General features: G+C 38.3%; 3 protein-coding genes across 3 annotated transcripts; 2 read left to right on the plus strand and 1 right to left on the minus strand.

Moving 5' to 3' along the window:
• Positions 1-534: 534 nt before the first annotated feature.
• LOC137711183 (protein tesmin/TSO1-like CXC 6) lies at positions 535-5,915 on the plus strand. Its single transcript, XM_068450396.1, has 8 exons — positions 535-1,223; positions 2,054-2,161; positions 2,381-2,558; positions 3,150-3,509; positions 3,856-3,956; positions 4,026-4,120; positions 4,526-4,930; positions 5,102-5,915. The coding sequence occupies exons 1-8, from the start codon at positions 925-927 to the stop codon at positions 5,344-5,346; spliced, it is 1,791 nt and encodes a 596-aa protein (XP_068306497.1). The 5' UTR covers positions 535-924; the 3' UTR covers positions 5,347-5,915.
• A 334-nt stretch (positions 5,916-6,249) lies between these two features.
• LOC137728851 (peroxisomal fatty acid beta-oxidation multifunctional protein AIM1-like) lies at positions 6,250-12,291 on the minus strand. The gene is made up of 18 exons (XM_068467639.1): positions 12,036-12,291; positions 11,871-11,942; positions 11,434-11,496; positions 11,274-11,330; positions 11,092-11,159; positions 10,893-10,974; positions 10,748-10,803; positions 10,222-10,524; positions 10,023-10,109; positions 9,469-9,643; positions 8,887-9,008; positions 8,466-8,629; positions 7,996-8,250; positions 7,720-7,841; positions 7,504-7,625; positions 7,196-7,344; positions 6,732-6,870; positions 6,250-6,606 (listed from the first exon to the last, which is right to left on the minus strand). Exons 1-18 carry the CDS (start codon positions 12,157-12,159, stop codon positions 6,562-6,564), a joined length of 2,205 nt encoding a protein of 734 aa, XP_068323740.1. The 5' UTR covers positions 12,160-12,291; the 3' UTR covers positions 6,250-6,561.
• Positions 12,292-20,189: 7,898 nt separating this feature from the next.
• On the plus strand, positions 20,190-21,991 carry LOC137717616 (uncharacterized). Its single transcript, XM_068457036.1, has 3 exons — positions 20,190-20,447; positions 20,560-20,669; positions 21,671-21,991. Exons 1-3 carry the CDS (start codon positions 20,290-20,292, stop codon positions 21,688-21,690), a joined length of 288 nt encoding a protein of 95 aa, XP_068313137.1. The 5' UTR covers positions 20,190-20,289; the 3' UTR covers positions 21,691-21,991.
• The last annotated feature ends 270 nt before the right edge of the window (positions 21,992-22,261 follow it).

The raw sequence follows: 22,261 nt of genomic DNA on the forward strand, positions 1-22,261 counted from the left end.
CCCGTCTTTTCACCACCCACGCGATCTCTCCAACTACGCACTCCACGCTCCAAAGTAATTTTTTATTATGATGGGAACAAGGTAGTACATTACGTGTTTTTATGTAAGAGATAAGAAATTTTGTTTTTTAAGTTATTAACTTTTTAACCCATATATCTCACGATTTGTAGAATGACACGTAGTGTAATATTTCGTTTGCCGGTCATATTGAAAAATCTCTCTACACTTCATGATGACCTTTCTAACAGGTGTCACAATCCCAACCGTGAACATGTTATTATTCCTTGGTGCTGCGTGCACCTGATTTTTATTTTCCTAAGACGCCTCCACTCAGAGTCTCACACAATTTTCACTTTGGTGGAAAATTTGCATCTCACTGAATCGGACGGTTAACTGCCGACCTTATTCTCATCTATGAATTCACACCGTCGATCGTTGATTTCAACAGGCACCGTCGGATCATACCTAGTGTCCCGATCTCACCGTCAAAAAATCGCAGAAATTGAAATTTCAAAAGCCTGGAAGAGAGAGGGAGGAGAGACGAAGTAGAAAGAAGAAGAACAGAAGAAAGCCCCCTTTGCTCCCTTCACTCTCCTCAATTCCTCTCTCGAAAGCCTCCATTTTTCTCTCTCTACATTCTCTCTTTAGAATTTTTCGGTTTTGCAGACGCCTCTGTTTCGCAATTCGACGCCGTTTGGATTGCCGGTGGCCACTGGCGGAGCTTTGCCGCAAATCTTGAGCTGCGGGGCCGAGCAGTTTCGGAGTGTTTGAATTCTTCTGGAGGAATCTGATTGTGTTTCGGATCTGAAAGCGGGTAAATTTGAGGAATTATCGTAGAGTAATCAGTGGATTGAGTTTTTTTGTGGAAGAAGAAAAATTCGAAACTTTTGGGAGAAATTTTGGAAATTTGAATTTTTGGATTTCATGGGGGAAGGTGACGGGGCCGATTCGGCTCCGAAGAAGGCTCAATCGGATGCGGCAGCGGGCACTGCCACGACGTCGTCCTCGTCCTCGATGAACGATGTCCCGGCGAAGAAGCTTGCGAGGCAGCTCGATTTCACCGGGGTTGGTAGCGCTCCGGCGAGTGTGGCGGTGCCGGAGCTCCCTAAGCCACCACTGCCAACCGAGGCGGTGCCGCCGAGTCTGCCAAAGCCCCCCGTGGTGTCCGTGCCGGTGCCGGTACCGGTGTTGGTGCCGCAGCAGCCGCATACACTGAAGCTTGTGTAAGTTTGTAGCTTTTCGAGGGGATATGCGAATAAGTTTAATTTGTTTGGAATTGGAAAATTCTGCTGCTTGTTAATTTTATGGCTTCGTAGTTGAATTTCGGTTGAGAATTTGGATTTTGGATTGTGAGGAAATGTGGGAATAGTTCTCAAAATTGGAGGTGATTTGATTGGTTTTTTTTAATTTTTTTTAATTTTTTTTAATTTTTAATTTTTTTTTTTGAGGTGATTTGATTGGTTTTCTATGGAGGGTAGTTTCGGAGCTGGTGTGTTTTCGGGTGTAAGAAACAATGTTTCAATCTTTGTTTGACGGATTGATTTTGGGTAAGTTTTAATGGGATTTTTGCCATTAGCTTTGCTAAAGTTCGGTTTGTTTAACGTGGGCATTTGTAAACGAATGGGAGAATTGCATTTGCATTTCTGGAATAATTGAATTTGATGAGTTGACATTGTTCTGATAGTTCAGTTTTATTGCAAATGTTTTAGTTTGATATCAAGGATCTCTCTTCATCTGAATTTCGATTTACAAAAGCTCATAACCTTACTGATTTGAGTATGACTTTTGTTTTATGCAACATTCATTGAACTGAGTTCGAGATTTTGGAATTTGAGTTGTAATTCTGGCTTTGGTGATAATAAGGCTCTGATCAATGATCTGCCTTTGTCCTTCAATTCATTTACTAAACTTTGTAAAGCTTGAGTTTTGTTGTTGTTATTGCACATATACATCTGAACAGACCAGTATGCCTAAGAGTAAGAATCCACATGTGCAACCTCAAGCTGTTTTATTTATATTGTAAGCACTAAACACTATTATTTTGCTTTCTTAGGAAACCAGAATCCCCAAAATCGAGACCAAGACCCAATGTTGATGCAAAAGATGGTACTCCTAAGAAGCAAAAACAGTGTAACTGTAAACACTCTCGCTGCTTAAAGCTGTAAGTGCATATCATCTGTGCACTCGGTTGGTTAGTATGAAAACCATTCCTTCCAGGATTTGATGATTTGTTACAGATTTCATGGTTCATTTGATTTTCTCTGGTAGTTCTCAGTTGTCATGCAAGAATTGCCAATTTACATGACTTTTGTGCATCAAAAGGTTTAGGTAGGTTGCAACTCTGTAAACTGTTGCAATAACGTTGTTATTTTATGACCAGGTATTGTGAGTGTTTTGCATCTGGAATTTACTGTGACGGGTGCAACTGCGTAAACTGTTGCAATAATGTTGAAAATGAAGGTGCTAGGAATGATGCAATTGAAGCTACTTTGGAGCGTAATCCAAATGCATTCAGGCCTAAAATTGCGAGTAGCCCTCATGGAGCAAAGGATACTCGGGTATATATCTCTTGGTTTGATGGCCTAGTTTCAGACATGATGCATCTTTTGATATTGTATTATTTGTTCAACAAACTGAAGTTCAACTGTTTGCCTTTTGTGAGTTGCAGTTGTCAATGTTACAGAAAGAGATCTCTTTAATATGTGTGCTGTCATTGTAGTGTTTTCTATTTTTACCTTTTATGATGGTTCTAAAGTCACGAGAGCATTCAAGATGTATACTTTCCCTTCATTTTGCTGGTTTCATCTAATATGGAATTTTGGTCTGCCTGTCACCTTCATTTTGAAAGTGATGTCGCGGTTTAGGAGTGTATGAAATATCATTACATGTCCAATTTCTTTTGAATGATTTATGAGCTTGTGGTGTATGTTGCCTTTCCATTTATGGTGAATCATGTATGGTTTTTATTTCCTTGCCGTCACAAGAAATGGCCTGGATGGAAGTGAATTACTGGTTTTACTTTGGTACAGCATTAAATTCAACACCTTCTAATTAGAATTATATTAAATATTTCTGCTATTGGTGTTTCTAATTATAGTACCCTACATTAGACATTGTTGACAAGAATGTGTCTGGTCTGGAAACATTAGGAGGAAGCAGGAGAGGTTTTGATTTTGGGGAAGCACAACAAAGGATGCCATTGCAAGAAATCAGGGTGTCTGAAGAAATACTGTGAATGCTTCCAAGCCAACATTCTCTGCTCGGAGAACTGCAAGTGCATGGACTGCAAGAACTTTGAAGGAAGTGAAGAGAGACAAGCACTATTCCATGGAGACCATGGCAACAACATGGTATATCTTCAACAGGCAGCAAATGCTGCCATTACTGGAGCTATTGGATCCTCTGGCTATGCTTCATCACCCCCAGTATCCAAAAAAAGAAGAGGTCAGGAATTCTTTGGACCAACAGCAAAGGATCCATCAATACACCGGATCGGACAGTTTCAACAGGTGAATTTAGTCTCATGGTATAAGAATAACTTTTGACAAATTAGTTGGTGCTGATCAAACAGACAAATGTTCCTATTAAGATGATGATTTTTGATGAACTCACCAATGTTCCTATTAAGATGATGATTTTTTATGAACCTACCAGACCTAATTTCAGATCAGTTGCTGGAAAAGCATGAGTAAAAATCATGTTTAGTGAGATTCGCATACTTTTTGTTTCTTCTTGTGACACTGAATTTAGTGCTTAAACGTGGACACTGAATGATTTTTGATAATTCTTTCTATCTATTTTTTTAATTCTAGTTTGGGGAATTATCACTAAGTGCATGTTTCATGTAATTTTCAGGGAAACAATATCAGAGCCCCTGCACCCTCTCCGCAGTCTTCAGTCCCTGTTAATCGCCTTGGTGGTACTGCAGGATTAGGCCCTTCTAAGTTTACATACAGGTATAATAGGTTTCATGTTATAAACTGAATGGACGTGGTTCAAAACTAATTTATGTATGATCGTTGAAGGTCTCTCCTAGCAGACATCATCCAACCACAGGACTTGAAGGAACTCTGTTCAGTTTTGGTTGTAGTAGCAGAAGAAGCTGCAAAGACACTTGCAGGTAGTTTATTGATTCACATATGACGAATTACTATCTTTCAGATTTCATTGTTTTTCATGAGTGTTTGCACTTATAAGACTTGTGTTTAAAATGATATATATTTTCTTCATTAAACAAAAAAATCATCTTAGCATGAAGCACTACAAATAATGTTTACAAAAAATTTAGTCGTCGGAGATGCTTAGAGCCTTGGTTTGTATATTTTATAGTTGATTTTTTTATACTGATTTGTCTCCGTCTTTGTCTTAGTAATGACACATTTAACTACTAATTGGGCATTATAGGGAGAATTCAATTATAAACCATCTATTATTATGATGCTTCGAGTAGTCACTTTTCAAGTAGTTTTAGTAGAAATGGGGTTTGTCTACAAATTCTGTACATTAATCTGTCCAATCTGTACAGACCAAAGAAATACAGCAGAGAAGCCTACAGAAACTTCCCTTGCTTCAACGACACAAGACATGTTGCATAGCCAAAAGGAATCTGATGCTCAGAATGCTGTGGCTGATGATCGTTCTAGTGCAAATGACACTGATAAAATCAGCCCTGAAGATTCAAATTCAGACAGTGCTGATGTAACGAGGGGGAGGCCGATGTCTCCTGGAACTTTGGCATTGATGTGTGATGAACAAGATACAATGTTCATGTCAGCGGCGTCTCCTAATGGGTTAATGGGGGATGGTAACACATCTTCACAGTTGCCTAATGGACAAGGAATGACAGAAGTCTACGCAGAACAGGAAAAGATTGTCTTAACAAAATTCCGGGACTGTCTTAATAGGCTCATCACTTTCGGGGAAATAAAAGGCAAGTGGATCACTTTTCTTATCTGGACTAGTTACAGTATAAAGTTAAAAGCTTTCCATAAATTATACCCAAACCCTTTATCACTGCTCAGGCAAAAAACTGTCAGCATAGTTCATTTATGTTGAGATTTGGTTATTCTTCTTTCATCGATTCTTCCATTTAACACTGCAGAAACAAAGTGCTCATCTTTAGCCAGAAGGGAAGCGGAAACTCAAAAAGACCAAGACAGCAATAGCAGTACAAACACAAGAATAGATTCGTGGAATCCGCAGGGGCCAATTAGCAATGGTGTTGCAAGAACTGCTGTTCCACTTGCACCCAAGACAACGACATCACAGACGGTTACTGCAGCAGTATCAGCCCTCAGTAAAACTCCCTCCCATCCGGAAAACGGAGATGGGAGACCAAAAGCTTAAAATAGAGATGTAAAAAGATTTCAGCACACAAGATTTGCCAAAGGTATTGTCTCGCTTTGATTTCTCTCCGTTGCAGCATCAAGCCGGTAATTAGGAAGTTATTAACCACTCTTAGGAGTATCTAATTTTTCTTAATTTTAAGGTTATTAATATATTTAGAGATTAGTTTTTCCTTAGCTCGTTAACCATAGTTTTTCGGTCGAAGTTGTGTAAAATGCAGAGCCTTGTAATTGTGCAAGATATCGGTTTTAGATCGTGACATACAAATTAACATCACAGCTTGTATTTGCTACATGCTAGGATAAATTTATTTTTTTCTTCCCCTTTTTGATCTTTTCACATGTGGAGAAAGAAACAACGAGCATTTACCACTAAGGGTGGAAATAATATGTAACTAGGTTTTTAATGTGGTTATGCGCCTTGTGTTTAAACAATTAACCTTGTTGAAACCTCTGACAATTTATGATGACAAATGATTTTTATAAGATCTTTTGCGTATTTATTGAGTCATCGTACTATTTATTGAGTTACATTAGTATTTCATTAAATTTTTTTCTTTTTAACAAACAATATTATCTGCCATAAGAAGGTGAGGAGTAGGCTTAGCTTCACAATAGACTAACAATAATACAGCTCATCTTTGCTTTTGTCGAGAATCAAACTTAAGAAATCTCACTCACAAGTGAAAAGGAACACCATTACACTGTAATACTAAGTGACAAAATTTCATTGAATTTTGAAGCTGGAAAACAAGCGGGATATAAATTTAGACATTCTGAAATGTACTTATATTTTAAGAAATGGTTTTTGTTGAGCCTTTAAGCTTGAAATTAAATGCTAGCGAAAAACACAAAAAGGTTGTTTGAACGGAAAATTTTCAAGTATACTTTCGGCAAAGAGTAATGCTAGGCATAATGTTAGGGATGCTAAATATGTGCACCGAATTTAAGTGCGAATTTAATCAACAATTTGTCACGCCATCACCCAAAGTTCAATAGGCGATTAATTTCTCAAGGAAAAAGTCTTGACCGAAAACTCGTTCAGTGCCTCGCCATTTCGAAGCGTTATTGCTATTCACTCAAAGAAAGAGGAGTAAAGAAAAGGTGACAACTTAACATTTTATTTTGCAAACCAGGTGCTAATCGATTAACTCGAATCTTATTTCCCTGAATACTGAATGTGCTCGAAAACCGGTTGAAAATAAGCTTTTTCTGCTTACATGCGTGACCTTGAAGATGCAGATGACGATACGGGTGCACTCTGCAGGACAAGAACAAAAAAAATTATGCATGTTTACCAGCGGCAACCCTCTTGTTGCTCTTTCTTCTCATTCAAATCCCAAAAGGGGAAAAGTTCAAGACAAAAATAAGAATCGATGTTCTTACCAGCGGCAACCCTCTTGTTGCTCTTTCTTCCAAAAACCTTGATGGTTTGAAAAAGTTGCCATATACTCCGGACCATTTCTTGAGACTAGCGTATATATGCTTCGGCCCGACCATATCTGCCCAAAAGACAATACCCCCGCTGCCACATAACAAACAGACGATGTGAAATCAAGCATGTACATTAACTAACAACATCATTACTGTCAACCAACTGTGAAATCAAGCATTCACATTAACTAGCAACGTCATTACTGTCAACCAAGTGAAAACACCAATAGTACACAACTGCAACGAGATTGTACAAAAAGAAGAGGGGTGTTCAAGTCCGGACAATTAATCCCGCAAGGGATCCATTGCCCTGCACCTCGGATGTCCAGATCAAACAATCAGACCTCTCCATTAGCTGCAAAAGTAGAGGCGCATATTTGCAACATAGCAGACACAAAGGTCAATATAGAACTCACCGGTAAGATGGGAAACTCATCCCAAGAACAGATGCGATGTCAAGGTCTGCTGCTCGAATAACTATTTCTTCGTCTAGAATACGGCATGCCTCATTTACTACAGGAAACAGTATCACCTCCAGAATATCTTGGTCTGTAACAGTTAAAGGCTGCCAGACATAACCAGCAAACAAGATGAGCATGACAGCCTCAAAAAGCATGCATTATTTAAAGGAACTACTGAGCCTGTAACAGCAATACAGAGTGTTCCCTTTAAGGTACTGCTGTCATAAATGAGAAATGTATTTTCTGATGTAAAGCAAAAGTACCTTTCCACCAGGCATGATGTTGGTAACTCGTCGAGATTCCTCAATGAGTGATAGGACAGAAGGATCAGGTTTTGGCTTGCTACCCTTCTCATAAATGTAATATCCTTTTCCATTGTTTTTACCTGAAATGCCAAAAGCATAAAATAGTTAGAATAAAGAACATGTTACAATACCCTCCTACGAAGACCTAATAAAATTAGTGAAGTTCAAGATTACCATTTCGTCCATTTTTTATCAAGATCTCAACCAATGGCGATCTAAATGTGCGATCAGGGAAAGCAGCAGAAAATTCCTTTCCAACTGCAAGGGCTACTCCATAGCCTGCCAAGTCCTGAAGCCTGCAAGTCAAGAGCAGTAGATATAATTAACAATGTAGTTCTTAATTCTACGATCAGTAGGCAAAAACATTTCTAAAAAAATCCCAGATCCTACGTTAAAATGTACAAAATAAAACATGAAAAATCTAGGTATGGTGAAAGGGAAGAAAGTTACTGGAAAGGACCCATAGGTAGGCCAAAATCGCTGATGACCCTGTCAATTCTGAATACATCCACACCTGAATTGACCAATATATGGGCACCTTGTGTGTAAGGAAAGAATGCTCGATTGACTGCAAAGCCTGTGCAGTTACCAACCACAACTGGAACTTTCTTTATTATTTTTCCAACAGTCAAAAGATCAAGAATTACTTGTGCCGAAGTCTTCTCTGTCCGTACTATTTCAAGAAGAGGCATCACATGAGCAGGACTGTCCATCAAAGAACAATGCGAAATTAAGTACAAAGTACAAATAAAAAGCATTCCACCATAATTATAAGTGCATATATAAAAATTGATAAACAATAAAATGGTTTTAGGTGATTAAGACATTTGTCAAACACGACGTTTTCAAGAGGCAAATAAGCATGTTTCTTCGAGTGGTAAAAAGATGTATGCAGCTGGGAAGAAAATGCATAAAATAACCTGAAAAAATGTGCCCCCACAATGCGATCATGGGAGTTTGTCTTTTCCCCAACAACATTGAGGTCAATAGTGGATGTATTTGTAGCCAAGACGCAGTGAGATGGGCAAACTTTCTCGAGTTCACTAAAAATTTTCTGTTTGAGAGGAACACTCTCAATGACAGCCTGCAAACAAGGAATAATTGTATCAAATAACTTTCAAATAGAAATCCAAGAGGTAATATGTAGATTTAACAATTTCATTACAACAGAAATATTAAGTAGACAGCAGATGCTCAGGCTTTCAGGCCCCAAAAAGGTGGTTAATACAGATGAGCACCAGAAACCATCTCTAACAGAACGACGAAGGTTTAATAAAAATATCCTAATATAGGAAAGAAAAAATAGAAATTGAAGATAGCTGGCCTTTTATAATACCCCACCTCTATGACCATGTCCGCATCTTTGAAGTCGGAGTAGTCCAAACTACCCTTCAGCAATGAGAGAGCCTTTTGTCCCTTGTCCTGTGTCAGCCTCCTTCTAGTTACTAAGCCTTTAACATTTCCTGTTGAAACAAAAAACGAAGAGAAGATTTCAGGTTTCTAATATCACCAGTGCATACATAAAAAACCATGCCAGAGTATTATTTTATTAGTTATCTGGACACAAGTGAATTGCCAATCTGCAACAAAACTCAGCAGAGACTGTTATTCCCAGTTAATTTAAACATGATCCAATGCTTAGTTAACAGTCAAATAAAAAATTACTAAAACCACAAATAAGTACAATGTTATCTAGGTCCCTTATATGCTATTAAAATATTGCACATAATAAAACACTACCATTCTATTAGATTAATGACAATTATCTTTCACTATATTCATTGCTCACCTAAAACTATAAATGCCATAGTAAAATTAAGAGCAAAAAAATTATATGCTGTACTACAGCCTGAATCCTGAAGCCTCATTCTTAACTCATAGAAGAATGCTAAATCTCAAGAATTCTGCCAATGAGGTAACCACCTTCTATCGATTTTATGCCCTTCTGAAGATATTCAGAGTTGACTTCCTTTAGAACCACAGATATATTGCTCACAAGAAGGGCCGTAGCAATGCCAGAACCCATCAGACCTCCACCAATAACAGCAACTTTCTTTATTTGCCTTGGTTTAAGGCCAACATCAGTAACGTTGGGCACCTGCATAAGTTAAAATTTAAGTAGATACAACAAGAAAGAAAAGGAGGGTAGAATGTAGAAACTGCTTCCAAGCAACAGAAGATAATCAACACCCTTCACCACATTAAATAATTACCAGATATATGCCATAAAAGCATCAACACAAATTTAATTACTCAAGGATGCATGGCGAAAACTGGATTTAGAAAGCCAAGCAGAACCATTTACAACAGACAGAAGAACATAAAACAAACAGGCAAAAATCTCATTAAGAAGCCAGGAGAGGGTTGGTTTAAGGCCAATTCTGACAATAGATGTCATCAACTCAAAGACAGAGGACTGGTAAAAAAGAACAACTACAAAAAGAAGTAAAGAAGCTACTTGTGTATCATGATCGTACCTTAGATGTTGCGCGTTGAGCAAAAAATACATGGACAAGACCTTTTGAAGTGTCCGCTAGAACTAACTCCCTAAAAACTTTAGTCTCCTGAAATAAAAATTTCATTTGTTAGAACATATGTGCACCGGTGCATGCCATTACACATATAAAAGACGATTAAACATGTATAACAAACAAAGCCAATGATATCAAAAATTACCGTTAAAACACCACTGTATCCTCCATGAATAATGCCATCCTCAATCACATTGAGGCATGCTTGGTGCTGAGGCATATTGGGAGCAGTCTTCTTGGCTTGTTGTCGGGCAACTTTCAGTATCTCTCGTGCCTCAGACAGGGATCCAATTTTATCTGTCCTGTGAAGAGAGCGCAACCACGGTTTGCGCCTATCTGCAATTTCCAAAGCCCAAGAGCGAGATACTTTCAGCAACTCTTGAGGAGACACAATAGCATCTATAAGACCCAGCTTCTCCCCTTCTTCAGACAGGATTGTCTTCGATGACTGAAATGTACCACATACTATACTAAATTAGAATCAATGCAAGATGAGCTTATAATGCAAAATAATTTTGTGTAAAGCTTTTAAGCTGTTCAAAACAAGTGAACAACTACGTGGGTTCAGCGTACATACCTAAATAAGTAGTTATAAGATCGAACATGAAAAATTATTTCATAACATTTGGGTATGAAGCTCTAACAAAAAAATGAGCAGAGGAGCCAATTACCAGCATCAATTCAATTGCCTTCTGAAGCCCTACAAGCCTTGGAAGACGTTGTGTGCCTTACATAGCAAAAGCAGTTTCACATTTCAGTACAACAATCAATATATTTTGGTGTCCAATTTACTCCTGTGTAGAATAAAAGTTATACCTCCAAATCCAGGAATCACTCCAAGTGACAACTCCGGAAGGCCAAGTTGTGTTTTTGGAGCAGCAATACGTGCGTGGCACCCCTGCACGAAATTTACTAATAAGACGCAATTGCACAACAGTTCCGACAGCAAATTTATCCACCAAACGTATGAAATCTAACAACTAGAAATTGTCCACTCGGAAGTAGGAGCACAAACCAATGCCAACTCCAAGCCACCTCCTAGTGCAAGTCCTTGGACGGCAGCAACAACAGGCTTTTTCGAATCTGTTATACACGTTACACACAAACAGTATTAACGAGATTGTTAATGTTAACTCTGCGTAGCAAAAATGGAGGCCAGTAATTGACGTTTTTCGAAAAGAACATTGGGGATAATACCTTCAAGCGTGTTGACCACAAAGTCAACAGATACATCAGGCAAGATCGAAACATCCCCTGCGTCACCACACAGCAATACAACGGTGAGTTCTCAACCCATTCACCAAGTAACTCAATGCTACAAATGGAGAGATATCTACATAGTTCATTGCAATCATACCAGTCTCGTGAACCTTCTCGAAAACATTGATATCGAAACCACCCGAAAACCTTCCTCCACTGCCTTCATCAACCAAAAAAACAAGAAAATAAAATTACAAAACATCCACAAAGCGAAGAAAGTGAATACAAAAATTCAAGCTTTCGATTATCTAAAATCAGATTTTCCAATTGGCTGAACTGGATCGAACAAAACGAATCGTAGCAAAACTCGATTAAGTTCTGATTTGAGGTGCTTTTTAAAAAGTGGGTATCAAAAAAAACTGAGCTCAAAAACATGTTTGGTAAACACTTAAAAACAGCTTATTTTCACAGTTTTAGACGAAAAAATGCTGAAACGTGAAGTGAGCTTATTCTCACATCACTGCAAATGCAGTTTTCTTTCAAAACACAGCAATACCAAACCAGCCCAAAGAGTAGGGATCCAAGCTGAATTACCAGTCAAAACGATAGCCTTCACGTCATTTCGCCTCCCAGCCTCCTCGAACTTCTCATTCAAGCCAGCTATAACTGCATAATCACCAAAAAAGAACCCAAAAAATCAAAAAACAAATTACGAATCGTTGAATTTTGAAAAAGAAGGAGCGAAGCTAGCTGGATTACTGGGTATGGCCAAGGCGTTGACAGGGGGATTGAAGATGGTGATAACTGCAACGCCGTCGTTTCCGACCTCCAAGGTGACCTTGACCTTCGCCATGGATCCACTAACCAGAGTCCCCCTCGCCATGGATTCACGAACCAGAGTCCCCTAGGGCAGCGTGATGAAGATAAGGAGAATTACAGGGGAGACAGAGAGAGAGGTTGACGAGATCAGAGAGCATGGGTGCTTTTATGGAGGAGGATTCTGCCTCCAATTCTCATCCACTTCTCTCACATATCTCACTTATTATTTTTTATCTTATTATTTTTATAAAAAAATCAATATAAACATGACTAAATCATAACCGTTGATATAGTTAAATTATAACAGTTCAAATAAAATAAAAAAGGCTTAGAAAGAGACTATTCTCATCACCCTATACTCATCCACTTCTCTTACCTCATCTCACTTATTATTTTTTATCTTATTATTTTTATAAAAAAATCAATATAAGCATAACTAAATCATAACCGTTGATGTAGCTCAATTGTAACTATTCAAATAAAGAGAAATGAAGGATTAGAAGGAGAGAAAATAGTACTCCTGCTTTCATATTCTTTCGGGGGTGTCGTTACTTGATTAAAATAATAGTGTCGGTCGGGGCGATGTATGTGAACAGTTACCCAGTGGCACTGTGGCAGGTAGAAAATTAATCCCTTGGTTGTTGAATCCGAATCGGCATCTTCTCCGAATCTTTCCTATAAAGATCATTAGATCAAATAATACATATTTTTAAAATTTCATTCAATAGTCTATTTATTTTAATTCCTTCGATCATCTTCAAACGCATTTTAAAAGGAGATGTCAAATTTTGACAGCTTATGTAGCACTTTAACATCTTTTTAAAGTTTTGTTCTCCAATCGATATGTCAAATTAAAATATTATTTTATTATTTATAAAATAAATTATTAAACTAATTAAAATTTAATAAAGAACATTTAAAGTTTAATCAATAATCTTTTCACATTTCTTGATTGAAAATAAGAAAAAAGTATGATAATTGAATCGGTCAACTCAATATTAATTATAATAAATGATTAAACTAATTAAAAATTAATAAAATACTTTTAAAAATTAATAATAAAAAACATTTGAAGCTACTGTCAAATTTGACAGTAACCTCTTTTGCTGCTAATCTATATCATCGTCACATAGGATTTAACACTTCAGTTAGAGAATATTAGTGTGATATTTTTTTACTGTTATAAATTTTGTGTACATTTTGGCATCTCCTTCGAATATGCTCTTAAAAGTTATAATAATTTTAGCAAAGAGCTCATACAAAGTTTTATTTTTGAGAAAATGTCATGCGCACAAGGTTGAAGTCAAGTGGTTGTTGCATTTTTTAGGCAGCCCGGTAGCTTTCATTCGCCCACCTACCTTTCTCGGGCGGATTTATGGGTACATACAAAATAAGAGGGCTGGGGAGGCCCGGAACATGTGCTCAGGGTTTTGCCCAAATTGTCAGTGTACATGTAAAAAAATAAAAAACATGGTCAAATCATAAGTTTGAGTATGACCATTTTGCAAGATGACAATGAGAGTTAGGAATAAAATTGATTTGATGGCAAATGAAGTAGTGATTGGGAATTTGAACTTGATAATACTCCATACTTCTAATTTCTATGTAAGACTATGAAAATCTCGACTTTTTTTTTTTTTTTAAATAAAGAAATTAGACCTAAAACTTCTAAGTTAGACTATAAGTTAGATATTTTTTACTCACCTAATTTTATTAAAAAAAAAAAAAGAGTTTTATGTGCAATGAACTAATGGTGCGTTTATTACATACATCAGACTATCTCAGACTGAATTAGCATTAGGGACTAAACTGAACTGGCTTGATATGAACTAAGTAGTATAAGAATTATGAAACATTTAGTGCAGTGCTGGATTAGGTAGGACTAAATTTTTATTTTTAATTATAAGAACTTCCACTTTATTGTCTAAAAAGGTAGAATACACTCTATAAAAATAAATAAATAAAAAGCCAAAAATCAGATATCATGTCGAATACCAAAGAATCAAAATATTGAATTTTCTATCTTTCCCGTCAAAGAGTTGAGTTACACCAATATACAAGGCCAAATTGACAACTAATTGCAGTGAAAACAAAATAAAAAAAATCCAGAGACAGTCCTACATCCCATAAAAAAAAACAAAAACGATGGGAGAGGTTGCAGAAGAAGAAGAAGAAACTTGGAAAGTTCTTGGTGGATTTGATCAGAAAAAAATTGTTCAGGCATGTTAAAAATGGTGAGGGAGACCAAAATTGGGAGTGGGTATTGGAGGCCTTGATGCACTGTGGGTTGAAGCATTGGGAATTGAAGCTTGCAAGAGCTTGTCATCCATGGCGGTCACGGCGACAATCGAAGCAAATAGTCGCCACGACGCCCGTTTCCTCCTAACAATATGCAAATCCTGTTAAATCTGAGTTTTGTCAACAGAGATCTTTTGCAAGCTATAAGAAATCACCTTAATATTAAACGAAGAACAAACAAGCTTCATATAAGCCTTACACAGTAACTGAATGAAAACCATGCAGCCCACGTTGAACATAAACCTAAACGTGGTAGAAGACTAAGTCTGAAGGAAAAACTGATCCCTAGATTCTAGGGTTTATTTCACCATGTAGTTGAAACTGCTTACATAATTAACCCTAAACTTACGTAGTGGATAAAACCACTACTTCTAACATCCTCCCTTAAACTGACTGCTAAGCAATCAGTTTACATCTGATTCCAAACACACTCTCATAGACTCCTGCAACTTCAGGAAGGCATCAGTCTTCAATGGCTTGGTTAGTATGTCTGCTATTTGCTCCTGAGTGTTGCAATAAACCAGTTGCACAATTTCATCCTTAGTTAGCTCACGAAGGAAGTGGAACCGTACATCTATGTGCTTGCTTCGACCATGCAGCACAGGATTCTTGGAGAGCTTTATTGCTGAACTATTATCACAGAAAATCGTTGTAAAGTTTGCTGAACCTGACCTAAGTCATTCATTATCCTTCTTAACCAGGTTGCCTGACAAGCAGATGAAGCTGCTGCAATGAATTCAGCTTCAGTTGTTGATAGTGTAACCACCGGTTGTTTCTTGGAAGACCAACACACAACTCATGAACCTAACATGAACAAATATCCTGATGTACTCTTTCTATCGTCCAAGTCACCTGCATAATCACTGTCTGTATAGCCTCTGAGCTCAGCATGTTCTCCCTTTCTGTAAAAAACTCCAAGGCCGATCGTGCCTTTTACATATCTCAAAACCCTTTTTGTTGCTGCCAAGTGCATTTCTGTTGGACCTTCCATAAACCTGCTAATTAAACTTACCACAAACATAGTGTCAGGCCGAGTGGCTGTGAGATACATGAGACTCCCCACAATTTGTTTGTAGTAAATGTTGTCGACCCTCTCACCAATCAGGCCCTTCGTTAGCTTGGTACCTGGAACAATAGGATTATGCACTGGATTGCAATTCCCCATATTAAACCTCTCCAACACTTCCTGAGCATATTTCTTTTGACAGATGAATATTCCATCTGGTTTCTGCAATACTTCAATTTTAAGGAAGTATCTCATCTTACCAAGATCAGTCATTTCAAACTCATTCATCATCGACTGCTTAAACTTACTGAACATGCTTTCACCATTGCCAATATAAATGAGATCATCAACATAAAGACAAACAATGAGAATGTTACCTCCATCTCCTGCTTTGATGAACAAAGTGTGTTCATGGGGACACTTCACAAACCCTTCCTTCAAGAAATAAGCTTCTATACGACTATACCAAGCACGAGGGGCTTGTTTAAGTCCATATAAAGATTTCCTTAATTTGTAAACTTTATGCTCCTTACCTCTCTGCACATACCCAGGTGGTTGTTCCACAAATACTTCTTCGTTGATTTCCCCATGTAAGAAAGCATTTTTCACGTCCATTTGATGAATTGTCCATTCCCTTTGAGCAGCAAGTGCAATCACAATTCGAATGGTATCTAACCTAGCCACAGGAGCAAAAACTTCAGCATAATCAACCTCATATTCTTGAGCATACCCCTTTGCCACCAACCGAGCTTTGTACTTGTCCACCTCTCCATTTCATTCAGTTTAGTCTTGTAAACCCATTTAACTCCAATTATCTTCCCTCTTTGAGGTAGATCTGTCAATTCCCAAGTATTGTTCTTCTCAATAACTGCTACCTCAACATCCATAGCTTTCCTCCATTTGGCATTTTTCACAGCTTCATTGTAATGAACTGGATCACTACTCGCAAGAAGAACCAAATGCATCGTGGCTTCCTCTTCTTCAGATAAACCTTCTCCTGTCATATAATCCCGCATCCATACTGGCAGATTTCTAGGTCTTCTTTCTTCTGAACTGGATTAATTTGCTTCTGAGACTTCATCTGATCCACTATTGTTGCTTGTATCATTATCATTTCCATCGAATCCATCTTCATCTCCTCCCTCACTGTCAACCTCATTAGCTTCACTTGTTGTGTCTTCATCATCATCCCATTCCAAATCTGCTATGACAGCTTCATGATGATGATCATCCCAAACCCAGCTATTGTTCTCATCAAACCTAACATCACGACTAATTATGATCTTCTGTGAGACTGGTTCAAATAGTCGATAGGCTTTGGACCCTTCCCTAACCCCAAGTAGCACACACTTCATACTCTTATCATCCAGCTTGGTTCTCTTGTTGTCTGGGATGTGCACAAATGAAATGCACCCAAAAACCCTGAAATAACTTACTGACGATATCGTACCACTCCATGCCTCCTGTGGTGTTTTGTTTTTTACTGCAAGTGTGGGACTTCTGTTGAGCACATGAACTGTCCAGTTTGCTGCTTCAGGCCAAACTGTCTTTGGCATCTTCTTCTCGATTAGTAAGCTTTGAACCATGTTCATGATGGTTCGATTCTTACGCTCAGCTACTCTGTTTTGCTGCGGGGTGTAGGCTGCAGTTAACTGTCGTTGAATCCCATTCTCAACACAAAACTCAACAAACTCATGAGATGTAAACTCCCCTCCCTGATCTGTGCGCAGACTTTTAATGCTTGCATTAGTCTCATTCTCAACAAGACTTTTGAAGACTTTAAAAAATCGAAAAGCTTCTGACTTCTCTACCAGGAAATAGACCCAAGTCTTGCGAGTAAAATCATCAATAAAGGTCAGTAGATACCTCTTCTTACTGTTGGATGCAGGCTTTACTGGTCCACATATGTCTGCATGAATGAGTTGTAGACTTTGAGAAGCCTTTCAGGTACTCCTTTTTGGAAAGGGGTCTCTCGGCTGCTTGCCTACCATGCAATTCTCACACTCTTTAGGAGTCCTTTATCTGAGGCAGTCCACTCACCATCTGCTTCTGTTGGAGAGTCTTTAAGCCACCAAGACTCAAGTGCCCATAACAACAGTGCCACAGCTGAACTGAATCATCTGTGAGAACATTGAAACATGCCTAGACACTGAGTTGATGCTGAGCAACAATAATAAACATGCGGTTTGCAGCCATAATGGTCTCCATGATCAGTCCTCTCTCAGGGTGATAGATCTTGCACTTTCCATGTTTAATGAGAATAGCAAAACCTTTCTCTTGAAGCTGACCAATGTTTATAAGGTTGTTCTTCAAAGCAGACACATAGAAAACCCATGTGATCACCTGAGTCATCCCACTCACTTGTAGTCTAATGTTTCCTTTCCCTAAAACAGTCATACTAGTATTGTTCCCTAGTTTCACACTTTCTCTAAAACTTTCATCAAAGTAAAAAAATAGCACCCTCTTACCACACATATGATTGCTGCACCCCGAGTCGAGGAACCAAATATCTTCTTTGACCTCTGGAGCATCTACATACGCCATTAACAACATCTCTTCACTAGCCTCATCATAATTGACCTTTGCTTCCTTGTCTTTCTTAGGACACTCATACTAAAAGTGCCCTAATTCATGACAATTAGAGCACTCAATTGTTGACTTGTTAAAGGTTTATCGACCTTTCCCTATGCCTCTTCCACGAAAGGTTCCTCGACCACGTCCTCTTCCTCCAGAGTTCTCTTCATAGACCACCTTTAGTGTTTGCTCCTCCACAACACGTCCGATCATCCGCTGTTCATGTACCAACAAACTGCTTTGCAGTTCATCAATTGAGAGAAGATCTAAATCTTTGGATTCCTCAATTGAACAAACCACATAATCATACTTAGGAGTCATCGATCTCAGAATCTTCTCAATAACTTCTACATCTGTCAATTTGTCACCGTTAATTCTTCTCTTATTGGCTATGGTCAGAGTTCGACCAAAAAACTCATTCACATTCTCTTCTGTCCTCATGTGAAGCATCTCAAACTCCTTTCAAAGTGCCTGCAACTGTGCTCGCTTGACACGAGCAGTCCCTTAATACTTTTGCTTAAACGAATCCCAAATCTCCTTAGCCGTATCCTTGTTCAAGATTGTTTCCAAAACAGCTCGATCAATTGCTTGAAACAAATAATTCTTAGCTTTTAGATCTTTCAACTTTTGATCCTCAAGCACCTTCCTTTGCCTCTCCGCGAGTGAGGCTCATTCTGCTGCTGCAGTGATTCCATGCTCTACAATGCTCCAATACTCCTTTGAACGTAGAAAATTTTCCATAAGCATCGCCCAATGGTCATAATGCCCATCCAGTTTCGGAATGGATGCTTGCACAAAACCACTTCCTTCTCCTGCCATATTCTCGTATATCTTCACTCAAAAATTACTCTCTCTCAAGCTTTAATTAGAAACCCCAGGTTGGGGCTCTGATACCAAATGTTAAATCTGAGTTTTGTCAACAGAGATCTTTTGCAAGCTATGAGAAATCACCTTAATATTAAACGAAGAACAAACAGGTTTTATATAAGCCTTACACAGTAACTGAATGAAAACCATGCAGCCCACGTTGAACATAAACCTAAACGTGGTAGAAGACTAAGTTTGAAGGAAAAACTGATCCCTAGATTCTAGGGTTTATTTCACCATGCAGTTGAAACTGCTTACATAATTAACCCTAAACTTACGTAGTGGATAAAACCACTACTTCTAACAAATCCAACGCGAATCCCATCTGAGATTCAAAAACAACAAAGCCTAGAACTCGCAGGGGGTGAAGCAGGGAGGAGGAAGAAGCCAGTTTTGAAAATGGATGTGGAAGTGGGGAAGAAGAAGCAAATGTGAGGGGTGAAGCGGAAGCGAAGTAGAGAACTAGATATGGTCTAAGCGAGTCCTATGGTTTGGGGAGGATCTCGCTAATAACTTCTAGCGAGGCCTTTAGTCCAAGCGAGTCCCCTTTAGTCTCATTTAAGTTAGTCCCAGCACAAATCAAACATGGGACTACATTAGTATGTGGTCCAGTCCAGTCCAGTCCAGTCCCACTTAGTAAGCCCAAACAAACACACCATAACAGTTTTAAGTCACATCAAATTTTAAAAATTATATTAATTTTTTTATTCACTTTCAAGTTTTTGTTTTTACTCATTATTTTTGTTTCTTTCATGCCCTTCCGCCACCTTTTTTTCATCATCTTATTTTTATATTTTTTCTCGTACCTCAAGCTTAAAAAAATGAAAACTAACAATATGCTTCTAGTTCAAATAATTAAGAAAACCTTTAAAAATAAAATAAAGTATTAGTTTCGATTCTCATTAAAATCAAATTTAAATCACATTATTACTAATTCATTATGAGACTTAGTCAACTTCCTCATTTTGATGTATATAATATCGATTGTTAAAAAAATAATAATAACTACCTTTTTATTAAAATAAAAATGTAAAACATAAGAAATGAAAACGACATAATTCAATAGCTTTTAATTTATTTATTTTTGGGTAAAAACTTTTAATTTTTTTAATAGACCAACAACCTTTGGGTCAAGCTGAGATAATAAAATATGACTAGAAGTCTTGGTCAAAGGTCTTCAAGGCTTTTAGCTTTGGACGAAGTCTTCAAGGTCGTTGGGAATCAATGGATCATTGGGATCATATCAAATTCCCAACGGATCATACCAAATATTGATCCATCAATCAGTAGCGGGTCGACCCATGGGCCCAATGGATCATAACCACAACGCCCTAAACAAAACAAAACGAACTCCGACGTCGTTTCCTGTGGCAGTCCCCCATAAACCTTCCCGTCGTCGAGCACAGTGACCGAGTGACCAAAACCCCCAAAAGCTCGAAGGTTTCACCAATGGCGTCCTGCAAAGTTATCTCTAGGTTGTCCTCCCGATTACAGCCCTTCGCGCGCAATCTGACCAAGACGTTGCCGGCATCCGAGCTCTCTCAGCTCAAATCGAGCTTTCTCTCTCCGGCCTCCGCTCCCATACGACGCATTTCTGGCCTTTCCAGGTATATCAGCTCCCCCAATACTCATTTCTCGTCTTCGTTTTCTTACGACCTGTTTGGCGTCCGAGAAAGTGTAGGGAATATTTGAATCTCAGAAAGATTTTGTCTTTGTTAGGTTACCAGTGGAGTTGGGATCAATGATGCCGTTGCACAGCGCGGTGGCTTCGGCGCGGTTGATATCGAGCTTGTCGATTGCCTCCCAGAGCTGGGGATTAGTTCCTCAAGGTGAGTTTTTTTTTACTTTAATTTGATGATTTACGTGCTCTTTAGCTTGTACTGGATATGATGTTAACTAGAAAATGCACACCATCTGCTTGTTTATTTGCCAACTTAATCTAATTGTTAATTGTCGGTGTTTAGCTTCGTGGACTGTCAGATCAGTCTGCCACGAACAATTTAAATTGTTTGAGCTATGTTGCTTCATGATAAAAGAAGCTGTCAGCTGCATTGTTGAATAGTTGTTCAATTGTCCTCGAGCAATCATCTTAAGTGAAAGTGTGGTTTTGAACCACTCAGGGGATGAAGTTACATAACAAAGTTCAAATTCTGTTTGAAACAATTGAAGTTTTCTTGTTTTGGATGCTCGGGGATGTGGGGTGTTTGAGCTTAGCATTTGCTTTGAATATAAACTCTCTCTATTTGATTGAGTTTTAGTGATCTAAGTTTCGGATTTAGGTATATATGTGGACTGCATTGGGTATCCGTTGCCTGCCTTCTTATGAGCCTCTGAGTGAGCTTGTGTGGTTAAGCCGAAAGATAACTATCCAGGGGCACACTGTGGTTGTTTTCGTTTTTTAAATGGAAATTTTTGGAGCTAGATATATCCTATTGACTAAGAATTTTTTGGAGCCTCAATTCGCTGCCCACTAGTAGTTTATACAAAAATTGTAGGGTGCTCCGTATTTATAAAGAAAAAGAAAAACAGACAAATCATTTTTAAGCCTGGAACTGGCATGCCACTCTCTTTGTTCTTAAAACTGGACGTGCGCATATATTCACACCTGCACACACTACCAAGTTGTAACAATGAATTCTTGATAATCATCTTTATGTATAACTATATCAATCAAACGATATACAACACTTAATGAAGCAATGGGTTAATTGCAAGTAAGAACTTCCTTGTTTTGCTAACTACATCAGCCTCGATATAATCACGTTTGGCCATTTTCATGTGATAATATCAAGTATGAACTCTAACACTTTCTTCTTTCCACATATTTCAGGGATTTCAATGCCTTTATGACGGCGTCTCCCTGTATCAAGTTGTCTCGGATACACTTAGTTCACGTTAGTGACATAAGATGTTGAACAGTTTATCGGATACCCGTGACTGTCGATTTTCATCCTTTTGTTTGAATGTCTGCAATGAGGCTGGATGCTTTTTTGTTTATCCAAGATTGGGCATTATAATGCGAGATGTGCCCGATATTGTGTACTTATTCTATCCACGAGGCCGGATGCTTTCTTTCTTTTCGGTATTCGAATTACAAAGTTATACATGACAATATGGCATTGTAAGGTGATTCAAGTTCCATTTCAAAGCTGTTCGAAAAAGTTGCCTATCTACAGAACCCTTCTCTCCCAGTCAGTTACTTGTGGGACAAACTTTGAGAGGATAAGATAAGGAGGCCCACAGTACCTTGCCATTTGCTGATAAGCCGGTGTTTTTGACGTTTAAGCTTGTAAGAAATCAATTGGATAAAAGAGAGCTAGTTATTCCGTTAGCCTCAGGGAATTTGCCACTTTACCATCGCGCTGGTAAGCAGCCCTGTTCAGGAACTTCGTTGAGGCATTAGGGTAGCGACCAGTGAGCC

Source organism: Pyrus communis, chromosome 1, assembly GCF_963583255.1.
Source record: "Pyrus communis chromosome 1, drPyrComm1.1, whole genome shotgun sequence".
Taxonomy (NCBI): Eukaryota; Viridiplantae; Streptophyta; class Magnoliopsida; order Rosales; family Rosaceae; genus Pyrus; species Pyrus communis.

Bases quoted from the DNA above. Each gene is read 5' to 3' on its own strand.
- LOC137711183 (XM_068450396.1), top strand. From the start codon at position 925: ATGGGGGAAGGTGACGGGGCCGATTCGGCTCCGAAGAAGGCTCAATCG. The intron at 2,162-2,380 runs GTAAGTGCATAT...TTTTATGACCAG, and splicing joins CACTCTCGCTGCTTAAAGCT to GTATTGTGAGTGTTTTGCAT. The intron at 3,957-4,025 runs GTATAATAGGTT...TGATCGTTGAAG, and splicing joins CCTTCTAAGTTTACATACAG to GTCTCTCCTAGCAGACATCA.
- LOC137728851 (XM_068467639.1), bottom strand. From the start codon at position 12,159: ATGGCGAGGGGGACTCTGGTTAGTGGATCCATGGCGAAGGTCAAGGTC. The intron at 7,842-7,995 runs GTAACTTTCTTC...CTTGACTTGCAG, and splicing joins CTACCTATGGGTCCTTTCCA to GCTTCAGGACTTGGCAGGCT. The intron at 6,607-6,731 runs GTAAGAACATCG...CTTGTCCTGCAG, and splicing joins CAACAAGAGGGTTGCCGCTG to AGTGCACCCGTATCGTCATC.
- LOC137717616 (XM_068457036.1), top strand. From the start codon at position 20,290: ATGGCGTCCTGCAAAGTTATCTCTAGGTTGTCCTCCCGATTACAGCCC. The intron at 20,448-20,559 runs GTATATCAGCTC...TGTCTTTGTTAG, and splicing joins CGCATTTCTGGCCTTTCCAG to GTTACCAGTGGAGTTGGGAT. The intron at 20,670-21,670 runs GTGAGTTTTTTT...CACATATTTCAG, and splicing joins CTGGGGATTAGTTCCTCAAG to GGATTTCAATGCCTTTATGA.